Consider the following 21,671-nt stretch of genomic DNA (forward strand, 5'->3'; position numbering starts at 1 on the left):
TCGTTACATCGAGCAGCACCGAGGGAGCGGTACGGTACTTCGGGGGTACGGCGTGTGGAGGTGGCGCAGCCCCGCGCGACGACCGTACCGGTATCGAAAGGTGTATAATTGATAATTCGTAACAAGCAAACCCAACGCCGAACCCATAGCCATCTGTGTATCTCAGGTATCAACCAAAACGACCCCATCCTGCGTCTTAACTTTCGCCTCCTCTCCCACCGGTAACGCATTATCCTTTCCCTCCTCCTCATCACTGCTGTGACTAGCAACACCACCATGCCCTTTCGCCTCCTTCAACTCCCTCAACCTCTCCTCCATCTCCGGCACCCTCGCCAAAAGCACATCCAACCTCCCCTTCTCCTCCTCCAACCTCAACCTCTCCTCCGCATCCAATTCAGTAAAAATGTACCCACCCTGTCCATCATACTGCAATATATACTGATGATACTTCCATAAGCTCGGACGATGGGAGACGGTCATGAGTGTGATACCAAGGGATGTGGCGTGGGTGTACATGATTTCTTCCATATCGAGGCTGAGGGCGGATGTGCATTCGTCGAGGATGGCGTATTGGGGGGCGTGGTAGAATAACCTGGCCGCGGCGATCTGTTCGATATAGTTAGTGCCAATTACTTTAAGGATGGGAAGCTCTTGCGAACTCTTTGTTTATCGCCCCCACTCAACGCATCCCTCCACTCCCTCTCCTCATCCCATCCACCCTCCCGCGCCACAATACCACTAATCTTCATCACCTTCAAAATATCAAACAACATCTCATCCGTAACCCCCTTCTCCAGCATATCCTTCTTCGTATGCGGCTACAATTGCACCCATTAGCTTTTCCTCCAAGTCAAGGGAACATTGGCAACCCACGTAAATAACCTGATCCCTCAAAGTCCCAATACTCAAATACGGCCTCTGCGGAATATAAAAAATATCCTTCGCAGGCGGCTTCCTCACAACCCCCCCATAAACCGGCCACAAACTCCCCAAAATCCTAAACAACGAGCTTTTCCCGCTCCCATTGGGTCCAACAACGAGTAAATGCCCGCCCTTCTTGACCCAGAAACTTAGGGATTTGACGAGGACGTCGCCGTTGGGGGAGACGATGGGCACGTTTTCGAATTGGATTTCACTGTTGGGGGATTCGATGATTGTTCCGCGTGATGCGAGGACTTTTTCGGCTTCGGAGCGGTTTGTGGCGATGAGTGTTTTTTGGAGCTTTCCTGCCTCGATATCGCGCATGGTGTCGAACAGGGAAGAAACGCGACTCGTGTACCCAGCAAGTTCCGAGATTTCTTTGTAGGAGTACATGATCCTCCCGAACGAGTCTAGTCAACTATGTCAGCAACTTCCCAATCGAAAACGGAACTGTGATACAACGAACCTGATCCGGCGAGCAACAACCTCCGATTCCTAATAAACTCCTCCGTCGCCTTCCCCAAATCCGCACCACCCGCAAACACCGGCACAGCACAAAGCAACAACCCAGCCGCCCCAAAAACATACTTCAAAATAAAGTCCTCGGCTGTATTGAACCAGAGTCTCCGTCGGAGCGTGCGGTTAATATGTTTAATGAGCGAGAAATAACTCGTATCCAACGTCGTCTTTTCCGGATCATGTCCTCTACACCACCAATCAGTCCTTGCCCTTCCATCAAACGCGAAAAAGGGGCTTCATAACATACCGATACAACGCAATCTCCTCCGCACACTCGATAACATTCGCATGAACCCCCCTAAACTCCCCCTCCAACCTCGCCTCCTCGGCCGCAAACCTCCCAAACGGTGGCGTAAGTCCGCGGAGAAGACGACTAGACCCGATGACGAAGAGGGCCATGGTGAGGAGTGCTTCACCGCCGACCGCGTTTCCGAGTTGGATGGAGTAGATGATGATGTCGACCATGGGTTTGGCTAGGTTACCCCAGAGCGCGGCGAGGGAGGAGGAGAATTTAGCGATGTCGACTGTGAAAGTCAATGTCAGCACATAATATACAGCGAAGGTTGGAGAGGTGTGAAGAGCGCAGTACCTGTTAGGAGCTGATCCGGATTCTGTATCCTCTCATCCAAATTCCCAATCCGATAAAACATATTATCCCTCAGATACTCGCCCACCACCACCCTCGTCAACCGCCCCCGATACTCCATCCCCAACCTCCCCTGCAAATACCCCAACATGGCATTAACATACGTCGCCGGGACAGCAATGAGCATCCACTCTCCCAGCCGCCACAAAAACGTGCGTGGGCGCGCCCGGACGAGGGAGGAGACGAGTTGGCCATCGAGGGATGCGACGCGGAGGGAGAGGAGGGTACGGAGGAGGAGGAAAATGGAATTAGTTAGGAGGAGGAGGGAGGGGGGCGATGTTGGGGTTGGGATGCAGATGCGGAGGAGGGAGCGGAATTGGTGGAGGAAGGTTGCGTTTAGCTGTGTGTTTGCCAGCGGGTTAGCGGGTATAAACCTTCCAGGCCGGCATCAAGTACACCGTACACACCTCGACGCGTTGTTTTCCTTTCTTCTTCGTGGTGTCGGGGTCGGGTTCAGCAGTGGTGCTCGTCTTACGTAACAACAGGACGGTCCTCCTCACCCGTGCAACAAGCATACAAACCAACGCAAAGATGAATGCCCGGCCAATCTTCGGGCGATACCTCAAATACACCTCGGACAACCTCCCCAACCTCGTCGAAACGTCCTTTGACAAAACAGCCATCGTCAAGACGGGGGTGTATGCTGTCGGTAATCTGGCGTAGTGTTTCCATGTGAAATCCAGCCTACAGTAAAAGAAGCGGGGAAGAACCGCACCTCCGAGAACCTCCCCCGCCAAATTCGCCTGCGAGCAACGCAACACCACCCACAACAGAAAGACGAACAAGACAACCAGGATGACCAAAGAACACGACTACGACGCGGTCAGAGCCGAAATCAAGAAGATCCTCCCCCAGCCCGGCTACGACGCCGGTTCGTCCGGCCCAGTCCTCGTCCGCCTCGCCTGGCACTGCTCAGGGACTTACGACAAAACAACCAACACAGGCGGCTCAAACGGCGCAACAATGCGCTACGCCATCGAAGCCAACGACCCCGCAAACGCCGGTCTCGAACACGCGCGTGAATTCCTCGAACCCGTCAAGTCCAAGTTTCCATGGATTTCGTATGGAGACCTTTGGACGCTCGCCGGTGTTGTCGCGTTGGAGGAGATGGGTGGGCCGAGGGTTGAGTGGAGGGGTGGGAGGTTGGATCACACGGATGACTCGAACGTCCCGCCTAATGGCCGTCTCCCCGATGCCTCACAGGGGTGCCCCCACCTCCGCGACGTCTTCTACCGCATGAACTTTTCCGACCAAGAAATCGTCGCTTTATCCGGCGCGCACACACTCGGCCAATGCCACCCCGACCGCTCCGGTTTCGATGGGCCCTGGGTTCGCAATCCGATTCGTTTTTCGAATACATACTTCAAACTCCTCCTCGCGGAAACTTGGACCCCGAAAATCAATGTAGCAGGAAACCTCCAGTTCCGTGACGACGACGACGAGATCATGATGCTCCCCACCGACATGGCACTCCTCGATGATCCTAAATTCGTGAAATGGGTCAAGATCTACGCGGAGGATAAGGAGAGGTTCTTCAAGGATTTTGCGGGAGTGTTTGGGAAGTTGATCGAGTTGGGGGTACAGAGGGAGGAGGGCGGGAATGTGGTTAAGAGGGGCATGGATAGCGGGGATAAGAGTGTTTGGGTTGAGGGAGCGGAGAGGAAGACGGAGGTTAGGGATTTGGACAAGGAGGGGCCGAAGGCGAAGTTGTAGTTTGTGAGGGTTGCATTTACCTACAAGAGAAGATTATATAAGAGAAGATTGCTAAGATAGCTTGTACGATGTCGATTCAATTTCAAATGTTTGCTCATGACGTTGGGGGTTTGTCAGACTTTCCCACGGGCCTGCTCTGCTGTGGCGCCAACACGGGCACCAGCACTTTGTAGCTCAGGGTAATTGGTCATTTCACATCATTTCTTTGGCACAAATCAAGATTACTGGACTATGCCAAACGATAAGACGGGTATAACTAACTATCTACTGTACCATTCCACATTCCCAGTTCCGTTCCTCTTCTCCTCAAATCAAATTCATGCGACGCATTACTTCTGTTGTACGCCGGGCTTACTCCATACCATCCAAGAACACCAATCCCTCACCCTCTTCCACGGCTTGCCAAACACCCAACTCCTCGTACTCTTTAACACACTCCTTGAACTGGTCCTCCGTGAATCCCTTACTAATCACCCTCCTCTTCAACGTAGCCAACTCCCAATCATGCTTGAACACCTCACCTGCATTCGCCAAATCACGGATAATCTTGTAGATCTTGGAATTGACGGTGGTATCGACACGGTCATCGTCGCCGCGGCCAGCCATGAGGGTAGACTTGGACGACTCGAGGAGACGGAGGGCTTCATCGACGTCTTCCTGGATGACAACGTCGGAGAACCTCAGACGCGCCAAAGCTTGGGAAAGACGGACGATACCGAGCAATGTACGCGGGGATGTATGCGCGAAATGCCCGGAACTACCGCGACCAATTTCGTCCCTCTTCCTGTCCTGCCTCAGACGGGTGTAGGTACCAACGACATACTCTCCAACCTCCTTCGAGACGACAGGCCTGTACGTTCTCGCCATCGCGACGAATTGTCTGATGGTGGCGGGGTCGAGGGCCTCCTCGTTGGTGGTAGGGTGCTTGTTATGCATGTGAACGTACGCAACGTGCTGTGCCAACCTCTCATCATCGTCGCGAGCCGGAGTATCGAGAATCAAGAACAAAACATCGAAACGAGACAAGAGCGCAGCGGGCAGGTTGATATTCTCCAATGGCGAAACTCGGGGGTTGTAACGACCGTAGGCAGGGTTAGCGGCGGCGAGGATGGAGGTACGTGCGTTGAGTGTGGTTGTGATACCGGCCTTGGAGATCGAGATGGTTTGTTGTTCCATGACTTCGTGAATTGCTGTTCTGTCTCCGTCGTCCATCTTGTCGAATTCATCGATACAGCAGATACCCTGATCAGCCAAGACCAAGGCACCACCCTCCAAGACCATCTCATCCGTGACAGGATCTCTCATGACGGCTGCAGTAAGACCAACACCGGAAGAACCACGACCGGTGGTGTAAACTGATCGGGGAGCGACCTTGGAGATAAACTTGAGAAGCTGGGATTTGGCCACACCGGGGTCACCCATTAAACACACATTGATATCACCCCTGATCTTCATACCATCACCCATCTCCTTAGTTACACCACCAATCAACAACAAGAGCAACGCCTTCTTAACATCCTCGTGACCCCAGATTTCAGGAGCGATGGACGCGGCCATACGCTCGTAGACTCCACCAGAACGCTGCATCTCCATGATGCGTGCGGTGGTCTCGGCGTTGTTGATGAGACTGGTGTACTGCTTCTTGAGTTGCTTGACATGTTGTGCCTCGAGGTAAGTGTCGGTAAGGAGACCGGCGCGGATAGCCTTGAAGCCGGTGTAGGGTGTAGGAAGGAAGACACCGGCAATTTCGACGACGTCTCCAGGTGAGCAGGAGCGCGTCAGAGGGCCGTAGAGAGACACCGTAAGCTGACGGGGGATGTGACCGACAGGGACCTGGTCAGTCATCTCTTGCACCTTGACCTCCTGGAATGCCGAGAACTTGGACGCGCGAGTAGACATGTACAGCTGGCCCTTGGCGTCGTTTCGCTTACAGTCGTCTGAAGGACAGGTAGTAAGAGGTGTCACTTGCTTTCCCTTAACTTGCTGGAAGACTTCAGAACCACAGGAGTCACAGGTGTATGCGTTAACTTGGAGACTGGGCTTGACGTCCGAAACACGGGTGACGATACCACGGACAGTAATGAGGTGACCGAGGTGCTCACCACGAACTTCGCGGACCGCAAGAGACTTTGTACGTGTTGGTGGGTTGATGTAGAGAGTATATCTTCGCAACAACTCTGGAGGGAACTGACCCTCGTTACCCGAGCCCACTGTATCGCTCTGCGCCGCTTCCGCATTGACTTGGTTTCGTGACTCTCGTTGAGACTGGATCACGTCCAAAACGTTTTCACGGGATGAGATGTCCTCCGATGGTCGAGGAAGGATGCCGTCGATCGCGCGGGAGATGAGCTCATTGTAGCGCTTCGTGTTGTTGAGGATAGAGTTCAGCAAGTCGCGTTGCGGGTGTTCGTAGGCTTGTAGGTCATCGAGGTCGATGGTGACGGTGTCGCGAGCGCGGTTCGAGATCTCTTGCAACATGGACATGTACTTCTGGTGAGTGCCGCGGGGCTGCGCCGGTGCGTCCTCACCGTCGAGATCCATGTCGTCGTCGAAATCGTCGGGGAGGTCCTCCTCTGCTCCGTCGGCAGTTGTCATAACTTGCTTAGTCTTGAAGTCCTGGAGAAAGGAAGTGATGCGAGCTATTACGCGTGTCAGTGAGGCCCAACTCGAGCATCATGAAGAGAAACTCACTGAGGTAGTCGTCATAGTTGACGTTGATACCGATAGTGGGAGGTCCGGATGCCATTGTCGCGGTTCCTCAGTAACAGACAGACGCGTCTCGCCGGGGATATAGATGGAGAAAAAAAGACTCGGCCGAACGAGAGGATAAATGCGCTTGATGATCTGGAGACTGCCAGCCGGGGATGAATGCGGATCACGGCGTCCTTCTCGTTGCCTGTCGGTGCAATTGCGTTCTGGTGTTGCGCGCCGCCGTTCGTGTTTTGTTTGACCCCCCCATTGGATGGTCAGGGGCACCGGCACCTGGAGTTACTTATGCTAGGAATCACAAGAGGATGAACAAGACCGAGATGGTGAGGAAGTTGAGGAAGACGTAGGACGACTTCGCTAAAAATGGAAGATAGGCGAATGATTGTATTGATAACCATAGCCATAGCTTGTTCGCTATCCTGAACAATAACCTCCATCCTAAACTTGCAGACTAACAAATTCAGAGATTGACGGTGAGAGCCGAGGAGAGAGTACGGACAGCGACTGTGAACGTAAGAGCGTAAGAGCGTAAGCACAGAAGGACAGTGTCAGCGTAGGCGACACGGACAACGTAAGAGCCTGCTGCGGAAGCGGACGACGACGGAGTAGGATGCGATGCAACGAACATGAACAAGGGAGAGACAGTGAGTGACTTGGCCAGAAGTTAACGACGATGACCGTGAGGAGACTGGATCTGGATGACGGAGAGTAAACCGAACAACGACGGAGAGAAGGTTGAAGTACGACGTAGGGGTACGAGGACGGAGGAGTAGGCTGCAACAACGACGACGATGGAGTACGACGACGGGAGTAGGGCAACGGCGTAGGTCTAGACCGAGGTCCGAGAGAGCACAACGACGTAGGTGCAGATCAGACGACGAGAATGTAGGACAACGAGAATGTAAGACAACGAGAGAGTAGGCTGTACGCTGAATCAACGACGGCGTAAACTCCACCGTAAAACTCAACCAATTCACTGGAACCAAGGCCTGGGAAGGTCCGGACAGCGTCAGCGTAGGTGTAACAACGAAAGCGGACGGACAGCGTCAGCGTAAGCGGTAGAGAGCGGTGAGCGTGTGGACGGTAGCCCTAACGACGACAACGACAGGGACGACGCAACAGCGACCACAATCCGGGTCCCGGTGTCGTGCGCAGATAATAGGTAGACTGAAGAACACAATTAGCATGAACAGTAATGAATGGGGGAGAGGTGATCGAGCAGGAGAGTTCGGGGAGGTCGAGGTAGGTCGGTCAGCTGCTTACCCTGCCTCAGAAGCTGTACAAAAAGATCAATTGCTTGCCATTAACTAGACTTACAAAGCTTGATTCTCATGTCTTCGACGACTATATGCTATCATATTCTCTCTCCAAAACGTATCCGGCCAATCAACTTCGACCTGTACGCACGACCAAAAATCGCCCTAACTAACATCACCGCTCAGAGTACTCCACCCAGACTCCATCACCCCACGAAAGGGCCGAACGTCTGTCAGCTTCACCATGTTCTCGCGATTCGCCCGTCAGACCGCTCAGAAGGGTCAGTCCTTCAAGGTACATCGCCCTTCTCGCGTCCCTGGTGTCTGGTCATCTCCATTCACCCGGGCAACGCCGCGACCTCGTAAAGGCGATCTTGTACTGACATGAGGTTTCCCCAGCGTTTCGCTTCCTCCTCTACCACCGCTGGTGCTAAGCCATCCCTCGTCACCCCCATCTTGGCCACCACCGTCGCCCTTGGATCAGCTTTGGCGTACACCGCTACCTACGGAGGTTTGAGCGCCAACTCCCCCGCAGAGAACGGATTGCACCCTGCCGCCTACCCATGGAGTCACAATGGAATGCTTCAGGGTTTCGACCACTCTAGGTGAGTTTCGATGAGATGTGACTGTTTGCAGTGGATTCCGAATTGCGGGTTGGTTGAGCGGATTTCCGACATGGACCGAAATGAATCGCAAGGGATGGTAATTATCGGCACAAAGACATCGAACGTTCGGCGATATTATTTTGTCGCCACCCATAAATCTCAACTCCCGACATCTTTAAACGAAATCAACGACATCCATTTTGCCCCTTACTCAACCCGCTTTGGATCTATGCAAACCAATCGCATATCTGTATTGTCCCGAGGATTGAAACTAACAGTGTATATAGCATTCGTCGTGGTTACCAGGTTTACCGTGAGGTTTGTGCTGCCTGTCACTCCCTCGACCGCATTGCCTGGCGTAACCTTGTCGGTGTCTCCCACACCACCACCGAGGCTAAGGCCATGGCTGAGGAGCACGAATACACCGACGGTCCCGATGACAACGGTGACATGTTCGAGCGCCCTGGTAAGCTCGCCGACTACATGCCCAGACCCTACCCCAACGACGAGGCCGCCCGTGCCGGTAACCAGGGAGCTCTTCCCCCTGATCTTTCCCTCATGGTCAAGGCCCGTCACGGTGGTGCTGACTACATCTTCGCTCTTTTGACCGGTTACTGCGACCCTCCCGCTGGTGTCCAGGTTCCTGAGGGCATGAACTACAACCCTTACTTCCCTGGTGGTCAGATTGCTATGGCCCGTGTCCTTTACGACGGTCTCGTCGAGTACGATGATGGTACCCCCGCCACCACCTCCCAGATGGCCAAGGATGTTGTTACTTTCTTGAACTGGGCCGCTGAGCCTGAGCTCGACCAGCGCAAGAAGATGGGTATGCAGGTGTTGGTTATCTTGACCGGTTTGTGGGCCTTGTCAGTGTGGAAGAAGAGATTCGTCTGGTCTACTCTCAAGACTAGGAAGATTGCGTACATTCCTCCGAAGGAGGTCAGGGCGGAGTTCAAGGAGGTTGACCAGAGGATGAAGATGAAAGAGTAAACGCGAGACTGAAACAGTTTGGTTGCTTTGTGGAGGTGGAAGAAGGCGTTTACACTTGAGTGAGAACTGTACGAAAAATGGGAGGGAAGGTGAGGGTGAAGTAATGATATCACATTTGTGTAAGTAGTGGGGAGAGGCGAGCGAGAGAGCTCGTCAACATCAGATTAGGACTCTAATCTCTGTTTATATCCAAATAACGTGTATTCCATTGATATTCAACCGCAATCCTTGTACTATGCACGAACCCGTCGCCGAACGTCAGTTTCCGGGTGCCGGCGGTTGTCGGTGCATCCAGTTCACCCGTGGGAAACTCGATGTAATCGAAGTGTGTCTGGCCGATGCCGTAAATCCAGGTCAGAGAATAGCCAAAGTTGTTTGTGTTTGTGTTTCATATCCTTGGGTGAAGTATTAATGAGGTCTGTTTTGTGTGCGTACGTCTACAGGAATAGCAAACTTACGTGTACGTGAACCGAATGAAGGTCACCGTAGTGCGTGATTGGACGTTTCCAAAACCCAGCTTCACTTCACGGGAATCCTGCCCCGCTCTTTCAATGCCATTCGTCTACGGTACGGCCCTTGGTGATGATTCTGTTATCAGGAATGGCACTCCGTGCGTAAATTCCGTGCGACTTCAGCACTCGGGATGTATACCTACCACTAGAGTACCCTGTCAGTAGGTAAGCAATGTACCTGTAATGGGCTGCCAGTCGGGTGACGTTGAGCGTTACAGGTACGGCAAGAATCACTCTGTCTGATATTGATATATGGCACAAGCTTTCCGCAACAGGTTGAGCAATATTAGTTACGACCGTGGGACAGGAATCATAACATGTATTGCACGGTCAAACATACTCAATTCTGACACCTAGTCTCAGATCGTCTACAGTCTTCGCCAACTACCGCCCTCCAAAACCATGAGTTCATCGTCACTATCCTCCTCAGGTTTCTTCTGCTCATCATTGTCTTCCTTCGGTCCATACCAGAAGTACTGAATACATATTTCCTTCTCAACATTCTCTTTCTCGGCGATCTCCAAAGTCTTAAGATCAATATTCAAAAATGGTGACTGCTCATCCAAGTCTGTCACACTCTTTCTTAATGTTGCACCGGTTCGTTTCTCTAAGACTTGCCGACACCATGTTGCATACTCCTTCAACGGAAGGTACTCTGCCTGCGACGCGCAGTCAAGGCAACAGAGGTACTCCGTGACGCCAAGTGGAATAGTGTACGGCGTTGGCGCAGGCAAACACAACTCGAAGGACATCGCTGACGCAGACGGAATGTACGATATTGTACGGCTGCTGGGCATGTTGCACCTTGGGCAAGGCAAAGCCATCAGTAGCGCCCTGAAGAAAAACCTGTGTAAACCCTGCCGTCGTACCAACAATCCCAACATCGTATCATTCAATATCAACTCTCTCTGAGCTCGCGTACATGCAACATTCAACAAATTCAGGTTCTCAGCTTGCCACAAGCCCGTGCCAATTTGATATCGCTTATCGAATGCATCCCAGTAATCATCTCCAACGACAACACGTGGCCATTCAAGTCCCTTTGCACGGTGGGTAGTAGTCAGGATAACATCCGACTCTTCCGGCGATGTAACGCAGTTCTCCTGCGCTCGGTCGACAGCCTCCAAGAATCCGGGTTGCTCAAAAGTAGGGACCATCGCAACGAGAGAGAGGAGAGCCATATCAACTTCATCATCCTGCTCTTCGACATAAGATTCCAGCTGATCCCATGTCGCAAACTTCTTGAGCTTCCAGTGTGTGACCATATGGGGTCTCTTGTGGTAGAGATGGTAGGCATCCCGGTAGATCGATAAGTAATTTCTCGATTGATACTCTTCAACGTTGATATGTACTCTGGGCATGGCGGGGAGCGTGGCGAGTCGAAGCACCTTCTCCACCAACTCCTTGTTACTCCGGAAGATGACCGTGTGGTGGATCACGTAATCTAGCTGTTCCGCATCGGTAGCCCACCCAGGGAACTTTCGGTATACATGATCCGCAATATCAGTGCCCTTCACGGGTATAGTTTCCCCCTTCAGCTGCAAGAGTAAATTCGATGCGTTCGCAATATTCCTTCCAAATCGGAAACTCTGACTGAGACGGAATATGTTGCTCGCTTGCAGTGACTCCCACGTACTCTTGGCTCCGCGCCAGACGTAAATCAATTGATGAACGTCGCCCACCAAGACAACTTTGCTCTTCAGCCTCCGCAGCACGTCCAGCTCACATTCCGTAGCATCCTGAGCCTCGTCCCACAAGATATAGTCGAAGTCAAGCTCACCATTCCGTGCCCATATTCCCTTACCAGACAATTGCCACAGTTTGACTTGCGCTGCATAGTTAAGAGGTGCATCCGGCTCATTCATGTCAGATACGAGTCTCCACAATTTTGTAGCATAGCTGAAGAGCTCCCCAGGGTCCATGCTCTTCGTCTTTTCCGGATCCTGGTATGGAAGGTGTTCCTCCGTCAAAGTGGGATCAGCGGATGCCAGGAATTTGTTCAAACACTTCAGTATACGACCAGCTTTGCCGTATCCTGTCATTTGACCGCTTCCACCGGCCCTATCGGGTATCTGAAGAAGTCTGATTACCTCTGACTGAGTGAGCTCGCGCGGTCGCTCCTTGCTTGAAGATTGCCTTTGCGAGCTTTGCGAAGAGGAACGTGTCGCAGCGTATGCCTTAGCACGAGCTCGAGGATCTTGAGCCACAATGGCCGCATGTGCGAGTGAGTTGACTGTTCGTGAATCTTGAGTCCCTCGACTGAGTTTAGTGAGAATATGCTCTGCAACCGTTCTGTTGAAAGCGACGAAGAGAATACGTTCATCCGCGCTTCTCGCCTTTGCGAATTCCACCAACGTCGTCGTCTTTCCCGACCCAGCATATGCGAATACCTTTGTCAGATTACCTAACGGCCGCTCGGGGTTGATCACCGCCAGCTGTTCTTCTGTCCACTGCCCATGACCATTTGGCTGAGACGAGCTTTGCTTACTTCTCCAGTCAACATTTTGCAACGCGGCATGCGTCATACGCGACATGGGACTTGCGCTCTTATGCCGTACGACTGAACTCAAGTTGTGTAGATCAAGGAGGTATACCATAGCTGAAACTAGATATCGAAGGACATCCACTGGCAGAACTGAAGCCGTCTGGGCATGAACCCACTCAATGTAGTCTTGGACTTCACTGCCAGGAAGTAAGAGGAGTGTTGCAGCGATGAGGGTGTAAAGCGCGGCTTCGTTTGACTGAAGGATAACGGCGAGGTTGGAGGTGATTTGCCGAGATTTGGTCCTCAAAACTGGAAGGATCGTTGTCGTCACATCTGTAGGTATTGGCGGTAATCGAAATGACCCTGGTGCTTTTACTCCGGCCATTGCCTTCACCGCTGTCAATACAGCTTCCACATGGGCCATGGTACTCTCCGCCCATGTGTATCCCAAGCTCGCCTCCACTTGATCCACGAGAGCCGCCAGGCTCAGTTCACAAAACCTCCTCGGCACCTTGAAGTTTTCCACACCATACACGTCACATCCAACCCATTTACACAACAAGGGCCGTCGCGCATGCTCAAAATATTTTCGCTTGACATCTTCAAGATGCCGACATCGTGCCTCCCAAAGATCGGTGCCACCGATGGCCCAGAAAGAAAAGAGTAAAGGGGAGGCATCAATGGAGCGCTCAATATCCAAGAAACTGACATATGAAGTAATGACTTGCACCAGCTCAGTCGGGAAAGCGAAGAGGGACGAAGTGGACGAGAAGGGCGTCATGTTGGGTAGCGAAGATGTCGATCGAACTTGTGGATGACTGCAGTCTCTACTCCAACGGACATACTGCTGCTCTCCAGCGCCTCTAGTGAGCGGTACGGGCGAACGTCGCCGAGAACAGGCGTGTATGCCTCGACGTACCGGGTGTACGTACCTACTGTATTACGCAAACCGCGATATGGATATCGATGTTATTGAATTGCCGTTTGCGGTGACCGCTGTACATGGCGAGGGAACGACACAGGAGGAATCGAGGAGAAGTTTATTGAGGATTATCAAATCAGTTCACGGATATACTTAACGTTCAATCCGACTTTGCTCCCCAATTCAGGTCCCGGTGCGCTCATCACGCTGCGAAATCGAACGTTCAAGTAACGTCCATAACGAACGAAACCATATACCACAGCTATGTTGCGAACGACTACACTAAGACCAGCGGTTCGCACAGCCCTGCCTACCCCTCTAGGAGCCTCCATCATCCGTCGGAGTGTCGCGACGACTCCCTCTGGCTCTGAAGCACCTGCATCCTCTACTACTCCCGCCCAGAAGCTTGACTGGCCGACTTTTCTTTCGCTGAGACAACAATGCCGTCATGTTGGCCTTGCGTTTGCTCCCATTACGGGGCTTGCTTCTATGTTCGCATCCTTCGTGGTTCTCGGCTCCCAGGACATTGATCCGTCACAAACTATCTATGGCTTCGATCCTTTCATTGCGTACGGTGCCGCTACTGTCTGTATTGGTGGTGTTGGAGCCTTGTTGGGTCCAGCTATCGGTGAGGGCCTTTGGTGGATGACCAAGGGACGACATGTCAAGGCCCAAATGCAGGCAAGGCAGAAGGAGTTTTACGACAGAATCAAGAAGCACAGAGTGGATGCTTCCAGACAGAGTTTCGCAAACCCTGTTCCGGATTACTATGGAGAGAAGATTGCAAGCTTGAAGGTAATCCACAATTCTTGGGAGATGGACATGGAATCGTTTGCTAACTCAAAGTATAGGGTTACCGCCAGTGGTTGAGAGATCAGAAGGCGTTCAGGAACAAGAGTCAGAGATTCCTTTAAGCGGTGAAGGATATCCGTTTGTACGATTACGTGAAGGAATTGGGAGGACGACATATGGACCTGTAGACACAGGACATGGCTGTGGACGCGTGAGTCCACCATACCACTATCCTTTTGTACGCCAGCGTGAAAGAGGCCCCCAGCGGACGTAGCTAGCCGTAATAAAGCACTTCTCCGAGTACCCAAACCCATATCACCGTCACCGAACTTCTACATCTCCTTCAGCGAACTTTGTCTCATAGGCATGCACGCGCCCTTCATCTCCACCTAAAATTCCTGAGCCGCACGGAAAGTCATGGTACACCAGCCGAACGTCATACCCCAACGACCACCATCCAGTAAACGCCAGCTGCTCGAAAGGCGCTGCTTGGATAGGGATCAATGACTCCGCCGGCCATGAATCCACCAGCTGCGCGTTCGAAGTTGCAGATTTGTTTCGTTCATCCGCAGCGTAGGGCTGTTATTCTGCGGAAATTCCTTCACTTGACGAACAAGGACACTACGATTGAGGAGCTTGCCAAGGAGATTGTGCAGAGGCATGCTAAACTATATCCTGATGATGAGTAAGTGAGGATCCACAGTGTTTTTGGACGCAGACTAATCAGGTTGCGAACAGGTCCATCGAAATTACGCGACTCCAGGACAGCGACGGATGTGATCTGGATACCTCATACATCGTCTCGGATGTTTTCGACACATCAAATGCTGTCCGCGTGGTGGTTAAAACTCTTCCATCTTCGCTTGCCCCCACCGGCGGTACCGAATCGCCCTCAGAGGCCAGCTTCATCTTTACTCAACCTAATGCCGCTGCCGCTATAATTGGAACGAAGAGGAAGAGGGAAGGTTTGGATCTGGCGAAGCCGCCAATGAGTGCTGGGTTCGATTCCAGTATTACTATGGATGGTGATATGGGCTTGGGATTGTCTCGCCAACAAGTGAAGAGGTTACGGAAAGGAAACCGACAGTCTACACCCGGCCAGTTCCAGAGTAACCCTAAGCAACAAAAGCCACCTAAGTCTCTACTCCCTCTCAAGCCGCTTGCCGCCTCAACTCCCGCTCCGGGTGTCACCGTCTCCAAGACCCCCTCCAGGACTGTTCAGTCCCGAGACCAGAACTCACCCAGTCTCACTCCTCCTGCACAGCCCCAGGTTCAGCAAGCTCAAGCTCAAGCGACTCCTACACCCGCTGCAACTCATGCACCAGCTCCCTCATCCAAGAGGGCAAGTGCGAAGAAGCCCGTAGAGGTGCCTGAGTCCGTCAATGGCGATGGTGACATTACCATGGACGATGCGCCTGCCGCCAACCCCACCGAATTCCAAACACCATCCAAACTTGTACTTGCGAGCTCCCCTACTAAAGCTCCTCGCACACCCCACAAGACTCCCCATGTCGGCGTCAAGGTGAACACACCCAAGCCTGCATTGCCCGCAGAACTCCCTTCTGCCGAGAAGGCGAAGGCGGCAGAGAAGGAGGGCGCGAAGGGAAAGGGAAATGACGTGGTTGCGGATTTGTCGAAGCCCATTGAGCCTAAGAAGGTGCAGGATGTCGTGAAGAAGGCTGAGACGCCCGTGGTTAAGGGAAAGCAGACTCCGGCCCAGGCGAAGAAGGAGGCTGCTGCCAAGAAGACTGATACGCCTGCTGCGCCTGCGGCGAACAAGAAGGAGGCTGCCAAGCCAGCTCAAGCTGCCGTGAAGAAGACGGAGACTCCGGTTGCTAAGGCTGCCCCTGCTCAGGCTTCCAAAGATGCCGAAACCCCTGCTGCGGAGACCAAAGGACGTCGCGCGAGGCAGCTTGTGCCACGGCCAAAACAGACTTTGGAGACCGCGCCGGTCGCCGCGAACGACGCCGATGATGAACCTGTTCTTCCTGAACCCGAAGCGGCACCGGCCGCGTCTAAAGCCGAGCCTGCCCCTACTCAGACGGAACCTCAATCATCGCAACTGCCTACTCTCTCGCAAATCTTGCGTCGTCCCAGTGTTACGATTACCCCTTCGAAGGAGAAGTCGGCTCGCGAAGCCGTAGCTGAACCTACCTTAACCCCGGCTCCTGTTCAGGAGGAGGAGCCCAACTCGCCCGGTAAGGGGAAGTCTGCTGAGCTCATCGCGCAGCTGGCACAGAGACGGATCACGAGAAGTCGTTCACAGAAGTCCGGCTCTACTCCTCCTGCCGAGTCTGCTCCTGCTGAAGTGCCTCAGACTCCTGCGGCTTCCGCAAGACGTGCGACTCGCGCAAGGGCGAAGTATCTGGTGAAAGAGGCTCCGGTCACTACGCCGGCTAGGCTCACCCGTGCGAGGTCGAAGCAGGTTGCGGAACATGGAACTTCTCGGGCGAGTACCTCCAGTCAACCACAAGAGGATGTTGAGATGACTGACGCTCCTACCCAGGCTCAGGTTGAGGAGTCACAGAAGCCCAAGGGCGCACCCCAAGACGAGGCTGTTGCCGAGGACGAGTCCTTGAAGCCAATGGATGTCGACACCCAGCCAGCTGTTGTTGACAATATCTCGGAGAGCGGATCGTCTGCCATGTCCTCAAGCGATGACGAAGATGACAGTCAGTCTCAATCCGCTGAGGCTGCGCAGCAGTTCTTTGTGCAGAACGGGGGTATGGAGCCACCTGCTGAGCCTGTAGTTGAAACAGCGAATGCTACGCCGGAGAAACATATCGTTCCTGAGGTTAAGGCAACGCCGAAGGCAGTTCAGAAGACGCCATCAGCTAATGGTCCGGCTTCTCCTGCGAATTCGGGGGAGTCGTCTGAATCAGACTCAGAAAGCGAATCGGACAGCGGATCTGAAACTGGATCTGAATCTGAATCCGAAGAGGAGGAGGAGAAGAAGACCGAAATTGCAAAGGAGCCTGCGGTCGAGGAGAAGCCAGCAGCTGTCAAGCCAGCAGCTTCCCAGACCCTTACTCCCGCGGTAACTAGCTCGCAGTCAGAATACGAGTCTGCCGAGTCCGGATCTGAATCGGATTCTGGTTCCAAGTCTGACTCTCAGTCCGAATCCGAACCTGACGGTGAGTCCGAGGAGAAGGACGAAAAGGCCTCTCCTGCCACCTCCGCAAAGGTGGACGCTCCTGCCAAGGTTGCACCACCAAAGAAAGCGTCTCCTACGCCTTCTTCAAGTTCAAGTGAGGAGTCCAGTACGGATGAGGAGTCTTCTGACGAAGAGCCAGCATCAGCACAGACCGAAAAGCCCAAGGTCCCCACAGTTGCTACTCCTATGCCCCGTCGCGTTGCTGGCAAAGGCGAGGATTACTTCTCTCTTGGTGGGACACCCGCTTTGGGTTTGACGCCCGCTGCCGCCGCCCTCCGCAGACCCGAAGCTCGTCCCAGTCCTTCGAGCGGCTCCTTCCGTACATTAAGTCAATTGGCTGCATCGTTCAACCCCAACGTTCGAGAACCAAACAGCGGCCCATCGAGAAATAACTCGATGTCCCTCCTCGTCAAGGACCAAAAGGTCGCCAAGAAGGACGAGAGCGAGAACGAGAGTGAATCTGAATCGGAGTCAGAGAGCAGTGATGATGATTCCAGCGATGAGAGCGGAAGTGATTCTGATGAGGAAGAGGCGACGAAGAAGCGTAAGGCTGCGGAGGCTGAGAAGAGGAAGAAGAGGAAGAGTGGGAGTCGTGGACTTCTTGCATTGACGGCGGATTTGTGAAAGAGGAAATAATGACCTTACGATAATGGCGTTCATGATACGAATTCAAACGTCATTCTACAACATGAAAGCACCCGTGGTCATGAAGTTCCTCAAAGACACTCGATAAGAATATCCTATCTACACTCCCATCATCCCTCCACCGTCCTCCCTCAACTCTCAAAGTCAAGTTCATCACGACAGAAGTCAGAGACGTAAGAAACGTAGGCGGAAGTACCAGTCCTCCACCAACAACATAAAAGCAAGGGTAAAAATGCAACCTTCAACGCCCAGGGAAAAGAAAGCCCACTAATGATACTCAATCCATGCCTACAGTATATGTACATGCCATCACAATCAAGCGCCGCTCATCAAATTCAACTGAAGGAAGGGAGGAAGGAGGGAGGGGTTTAGCGAATACCGGCCTCCTTGGGGCCACAGAGGGTCTTGACGCCCGTTGCGTTGCATCCTGTTTGGCACATCAGCATGACATTCTGTTAAAAGGAGACGCTAGAGGTAGACCAAACCTCCACGAGGGATCACGATGGCAAACCCGGGCGTGAACAATGCGAGACAGGCGGAGCCATAAGAATCGGTGTTCCAGGAGTTAATCCAGAAAACTCCAGGCTTATCCGCCGTGGCCAAGATATTGTCCTGTAAGAAGGTCAGTGATATTCAATGCTAAGAACTTCCACCTGATTCCTCACAATCTTGATATTCGCCAAAGACAAACCCATGGACTCGCACAACGCCTTTCCCTCATCTCGACTCGTTGTAAAGTTCAACGCGACGAAACCGCCGTGACCGGGAGGACTAGGGTAGGTCACATTGAAAGTGGGGTCGGAGGAGTTGAAGGTCATGGAGGTGTTCATGGAGGCGGAGCCGGGGAACATGGGTTGGGTGAGGTTGACTTGCGTCATTGGGTTGGTGAAGTTGGAGGGGTAATGGAGCGAGACGGAGACGTTGTTGGTGAGGTTGTAGTGATGAGTAACGTTCATCTGTACACCACAGGTTAGCCGGAAGTTCAAACACAGGTCTGAACTTCTGTATTGTACCTGAACATCGACCACAGATACCTCGGCTCCATCCACACCGTTAATCTCCTCAGGTTGGATGGTGATCTCGTCACCACCACCAATAGGCAAAGACTCGTTAAACGAGGTCGAAGACGATGTCGTCGAGTTGGTGATGGCAACGGTGACGTTCGAGCCGTATGGGCCCATCGGGATGATGGTGATGACGGTACCGTTTGCGGGTTGGGTGGAGTTGGCAAAGGCAGCAGTCGAGTTACCAGCATCGAAAGTCGGACCACCAGTTGCAGGAACCGAGGAAGCATTGTTGTACACCGTAGTGTTGGAGGGAGAGGTCAATTGAGACAAGCCGAGAGTGGCGGACGCGAGAAGGACGAGAGCGGAGGAGAGCATCATTGTTGTAATAGTTGTAGTGGTAGTAAGACTTTCGTAGGGTTGTATAAGCGAAGGTTGTGTATTAGCAAAGAGAGATGGTCTTTGAGGAGGTTGTGCGAAGCAAGTGTAAAAGAAAGTTCAAGTGTTTGATGGAGAACAGACAGGGAGTGGGAGCACGTCAGTCTTATACGGCGAGAAAGGAGCAAAGGAGTGTGAAGCATCATCCTGACATCGAACTCAGGAGAACATCGAGAGGTCAGGTAGAGGTCATGGCGAAGGAGTTTCAAGTAGGGTACTGCTGCGGCTGTTACTCCGAGCGGTATTGTATGTGCCGAAATAGAGTTTGGGCTAAAATGAACTGCAACGCTCCCGCACGCACCCTCAGACCGCCAAAATTATGCCAAGTGAAGTCTGCGATTTGGGTCATACCGGAATGAAATCTTCAAGGGGGGGTTCCAAGAAGCAAACAGGACCGTGCTCTTCACATGCAACACCCTCCGACCTCGTCGAAACAGGAGACTGAAATGATTGATAAGCTCGTCGACCGGTCTCGTAAGGGTCGTGTCAATTTACTTCGAATACACTGCCTCGTTTCAGTAGCTCCAATCCAGCAAAAGAGTTGTCAATCACAATTACTCCCAACCTTCGCATCCCTTTTCCCAATTTATCGAACCCCAGTCTGGCCCCTCCGTCCATAAGTACCTCGCCCGTCACCCTCCCTCCGCTCCCTTCTCGTTCATCTAGACCACAAGTATACTCGACCTTTCTCGCCGACAGTTGAACAACCTAACCTTTATCATGTCCACCGCCCAGCAGTTCATGCCCCCTTCTCCCCCTCAGGACGACAAGTACGGCGTCCAGGATTACCCGATGCCGATGCAGACCGGGGTGAGTATCTTCCATGAACGGAGCGAGAGTGTGAGTGTGCCTTCGTCGTCCTTTTTCTGGGAGTCGAGAGTTCTTGTCATGCGGTCGTCACTTTGAGCTTCTCTTGTTCTATGCTTTTACGTCTTTGAGGAACGGAGGTCAACTTCGTGCTGAAAAGACTCAACGCAACCAAGATGAACGTTCGAATACGATGATGACAGATACTCACTCGTTCTATATGACTGTGAGCTTCACTCGCACTCTTCCCCCTGGGCGTTTGTATGGCCCAGCGTGCAATTCGCTAACTTCTTCGTCAAACAGCAAGACCCCCTTCGTCAACACACCTCTGACTCCTCCACCCACCAACCCCTCCCCCGTGGCGCCGACTACGAAGCCCAATACCTCGACATCAAGCCCACCCCCTCCCCCCACCTCTCCCGCATCGGAAACCCCACCCCGCTCGGTCTCGCCGCTCACTGCGCTACCCTCGGCGCAGCCTCCTGGGCCATCATGGGTTTCGCCGGAACATCCGGTGCCGCCCTCCAAGCCCTCGCTCCTGAATTCATCTTCTTCCCCGGTACCATGCTCCTCATCTCTGCCCAATGGGAACTCGTCATTGGTAACTCCTTTGCCTACACTGTCTTTGGGAGTTTCTCGGCCTTTTGGTTGGCGTTTGGGTATTTGAATTTGCCGTGGACTGGGCTTGCGGCGAGTTATGCGAGTGATCCGTTGGGGTTGAATCATTTGATTGGGTTCTTTGTTATGAGCTATGCTGTGTTGAACTTTTTCTTTTGGGTTGCGTCGTTGAAGACGAATGTTCCGTTTGTTTTCATGGTGAGCCATGTTTTCTCCTTCCTCTCCTTTTCTCGCCAGAAGATTAATGGTTGGGGGTTAGTTCACGTTCCTCGAGTTGGCTCTCATCCTCATCGCCGCCGGATACCTCCAGATGGGTCACATCACTGACGCTGCCGTCGGTACGATCCTCAAGGCCGGTGGTGCCTGTGGGTTTATCTGTACCTTTGGCGGATGGTACTTGTTCGTTGTTGAGGTGTGTACCATACTTTGTGAAATACGTCCTGTACTGACGAATGAATTCACAGCTTCTCGGCATGAACGGATTCAACATTCCCTTCCCCGTCGGCGACCTCTCCCACCTCTTCGGCAGGAAGGACGCCAAGAAGGAGCAGTGAGCTCCTTCAACCCTACACGCTCTCACATTGCCGCGGCCGCTGGGTCTAGCTGAGAAGCGTGAGGTGAAGCTCAGGTCGTGCTAAGGTCATACATTCGTTTTCAATATTTCTGTTTTATCTCTTCTTTCTTTTACGGTGTACCCGTGAGTTGGTTTAATCTTCTTTTCGTGGGATTGCAATTCATATTGACCATGGTGTTCCAATGTTTCTTCATTGGTCAACGACCGTGTTCAGCAAGGTTCCGACTAAGAAACCCGTCTTTCCCCATCGAGTTGCTTTTCGCACTCGCCATCCCAAATGCAGTCAAGTCAAGCCACACCACCCACGTCACCCACTCCCGTTCGATCCCCCACACAAAACTCCATACCCCCCCGGTACCCC

At 52.8% G+C, this 21,671-nt stretch overlaps 9 protein-coding genes across 9 annotated transcripts; 5 read left to right on the forward strand and 4 right to left on the reverse strand.

Annotated features, from left to right (window-relative positions):
- Positions 1 to 63: 63 nt before the first annotated feature.
- On the reverse strand, positions 64 to 2,547 carry SAICODRAFT_181418 (uncharacterized protein). Its single transcript, XM_019165906.1, has 6 exons — positions 2,030 to 2,547; positions 1,688 to 1,964; positions 1,388 to 1,626; positions 874 to 1,331; positions 660 to 818; positions 64 to 606 (listed from the first exon to the last, which is right to left on the reverse strand). Exons 1-6 carry the CDS (start codon positions 2,211 to 2,213, stop codon positions 163 to 165), a joined length of 1,761 nt encoding a protein of 586 aa, XP_019026313.1. The 5' UTR covers positions 2,214 to 2,547; the 3' UTR covers positions 64 to 162.
- Positions 2,548 to 2,881: 334 nt separating this feature from the next.
- On the forward strand, positions 2,882 to 3,799 carry SAICODRAFT_33259 (mitochondrial putative cytochrome c peroxidase; the record flags this gene model as incomplete). The annotated part of the gene is made up of 2 exons (XM_019168278.1): positions 2,882 to 3,688; positions 3,746 to 3,799. 2 exons carry the CDS (start codon positions 2,882 to 2,884, stop codon positions 3,797 to 3,799), a joined length of 861 nt encoding a protein of 286 aa, XP_019026314.1.
- A 304-nt stretch (positions 3,800 to 4,103) lies between these two features.
- Positions 4,104 to 6,607, reverse strand: SAICODRAFT_75968 (MCM-domain-containing protein). The gene is made up of 2 exons (XM_019171001.1): positions 6,491 to 6,607; positions 4,104 to 6,438 (listed from the first exon to the last, which is right to left on the reverse strand). Exons 1-2 carry the CDS (start codon positions 6,543 to 6,545, stop codon positions 4,151 to 4,153), a joined length of 2,343 nt encoding a protein of 780 aa, XP_019026315.1. The 5' UTR covers positions 6,546 to 6,607; the 3' UTR covers positions 4,104 to 4,150.
- Positions 6,608 to 7,944: 1,337 nt separating this feature from the next.
- SAICODRAFT_63877 (uncharacterized protein) lies at positions 7,945 to 10,114 on the forward strand (the record flags this gene model as incomplete). The annotated part of the gene is made up of 4 exons (XM_019170025.1): positions 7,945 to 8,059; positions 8,164 to 8,369; positions 8,657 to 9,308; positions 10,100 to 10,114. The coding sequence occupies exons 1-4, from the start codon at positions 8,009 to 8,011 to the stop codon at positions 10,112 to 10,114; spliced, it is 924 nt and encodes a 307-aa protein (XP_019026316.1). The 5' UTR covers positions 7,945 to 8,008.
- A 125-nt stretch (positions 10,115 to 10,239) lies between these two features.
- Positions 10,240 to 13,137, reverse strand: SAICODRAFT_5156 (P-loop containing nucleoside triphosphate hydrolase protein; the record flags this gene model as incomplete). Its single annotated transcript, XM_019169074.1, has 1 exon — positions 10,240 to 13,137. The coding sequence occupies one exon, from the start codon at positions 13,135 to 13,137 to the stop codon at positions 10,240 to 10,242; it is 2,898 nt and encodes a 965-aa protein (XP_019026317.1).
- A 405-nt stretch (positions 13,138 to 13,542) lies between these two features.
- Positions 13,543 to 14,192, forward strand: SAICODRAFT_53257 (mitochondrial import protein Pam17; the record flags this gene model as incomplete). Its single annotated transcript, XM_019169204.1, has 2 exons — positions 13,543 to 14,073; positions 14,130 to 14,192. The coding sequence occupies 2 exons, from the start codon at positions 13,543 to 13,545 to the stop codon at positions 14,190 to 14,192; spliced, it is 594 nt and encodes a 197-aa protein (XP_019026318.1).
- Positions 14,193 to 14,507: 315 nt separating this feature from the next.
- On the forward strand, positions 14,508 to 17,848 carry SAICODRAFT_16970 (uncharacterized protein; the record flags this gene model as incomplete). Its single annotated transcript, XM_019165726.1, has 2 exons — positions 14,508 to 14,755; positions 14,809 to 17,848. Exons 1-2 carry the CDS (start codon positions 14,574 to 14,576, stop codon positions 17,846 to 17,848), a joined length of 3,222 nt encoding a protein of 1,073 aa, XP_019026319.1. The 5' UTR covers positions 14,508 to 14,573.
- On the reverse strand, positions 17,811 to 19,429 carry SAICODRAFT_69234 (uncharacterized protein). Its single transcript, XM_019170460.1, has 4 exons — positions 18,883 to 19,429; positions 18,535 to 18,825; positions 18,355 to 18,481; positions 17,811 to 18,296 (listed from the first exon to the last, which is right to left on the reverse strand). Exons 1-4 carry the CDS (start codon positions 19,252 to 19,254, stop codon positions 18,238 to 18,240), a joined length of 849 nt encoding a protein of 282 aa, XP_019026320.1. The 5' UTR covers positions 19,255 to 19,429; the 3' UTR covers positions 17,811 to 18,237.
- A 602-nt stretch (positions 19,430 to 20,031) lies between these two features.
- On the forward strand, positions 20,032 to 21,481 carry SAICODRAFT_16972 (uncharacterized protein; the record flags this gene model as incomplete). Its single annotated transcript, XM_019165728.1, has 4 exons — positions 20,032 to 20,121; positions 20,422 to 20,934; positions 20,996 to 21,148; positions 21,201 to 21,481. 4 exons carry the CDS (start codon positions 20,032 to 20,034, stop codon positions 21,288 to 21,290), a joined length of 846 nt encoding a protein of 281 aa, XP_019026321.1. The 3' UTR covers positions 21,291 to 21,481.
- Between the last annotated feature and the right edge of the window lie 190 nt (positions 21,482 to 21,671).

Source organism: Saitoella complicata (genome assembly GCF_001661265.1).
Source record: "Saitoella complicata NRRL Y-17804 unplaced genomic scaffold SAICOscaffold_3, whole genome shotgun sequence".
Taxonomy (NCBI): domain Eukaryota; kingdom Fungi; phylum Ascomycota; class Saitoellomycetes; order Saitoellales; family Saitoellaceae; genus Saitoella; species Saitoella complicata.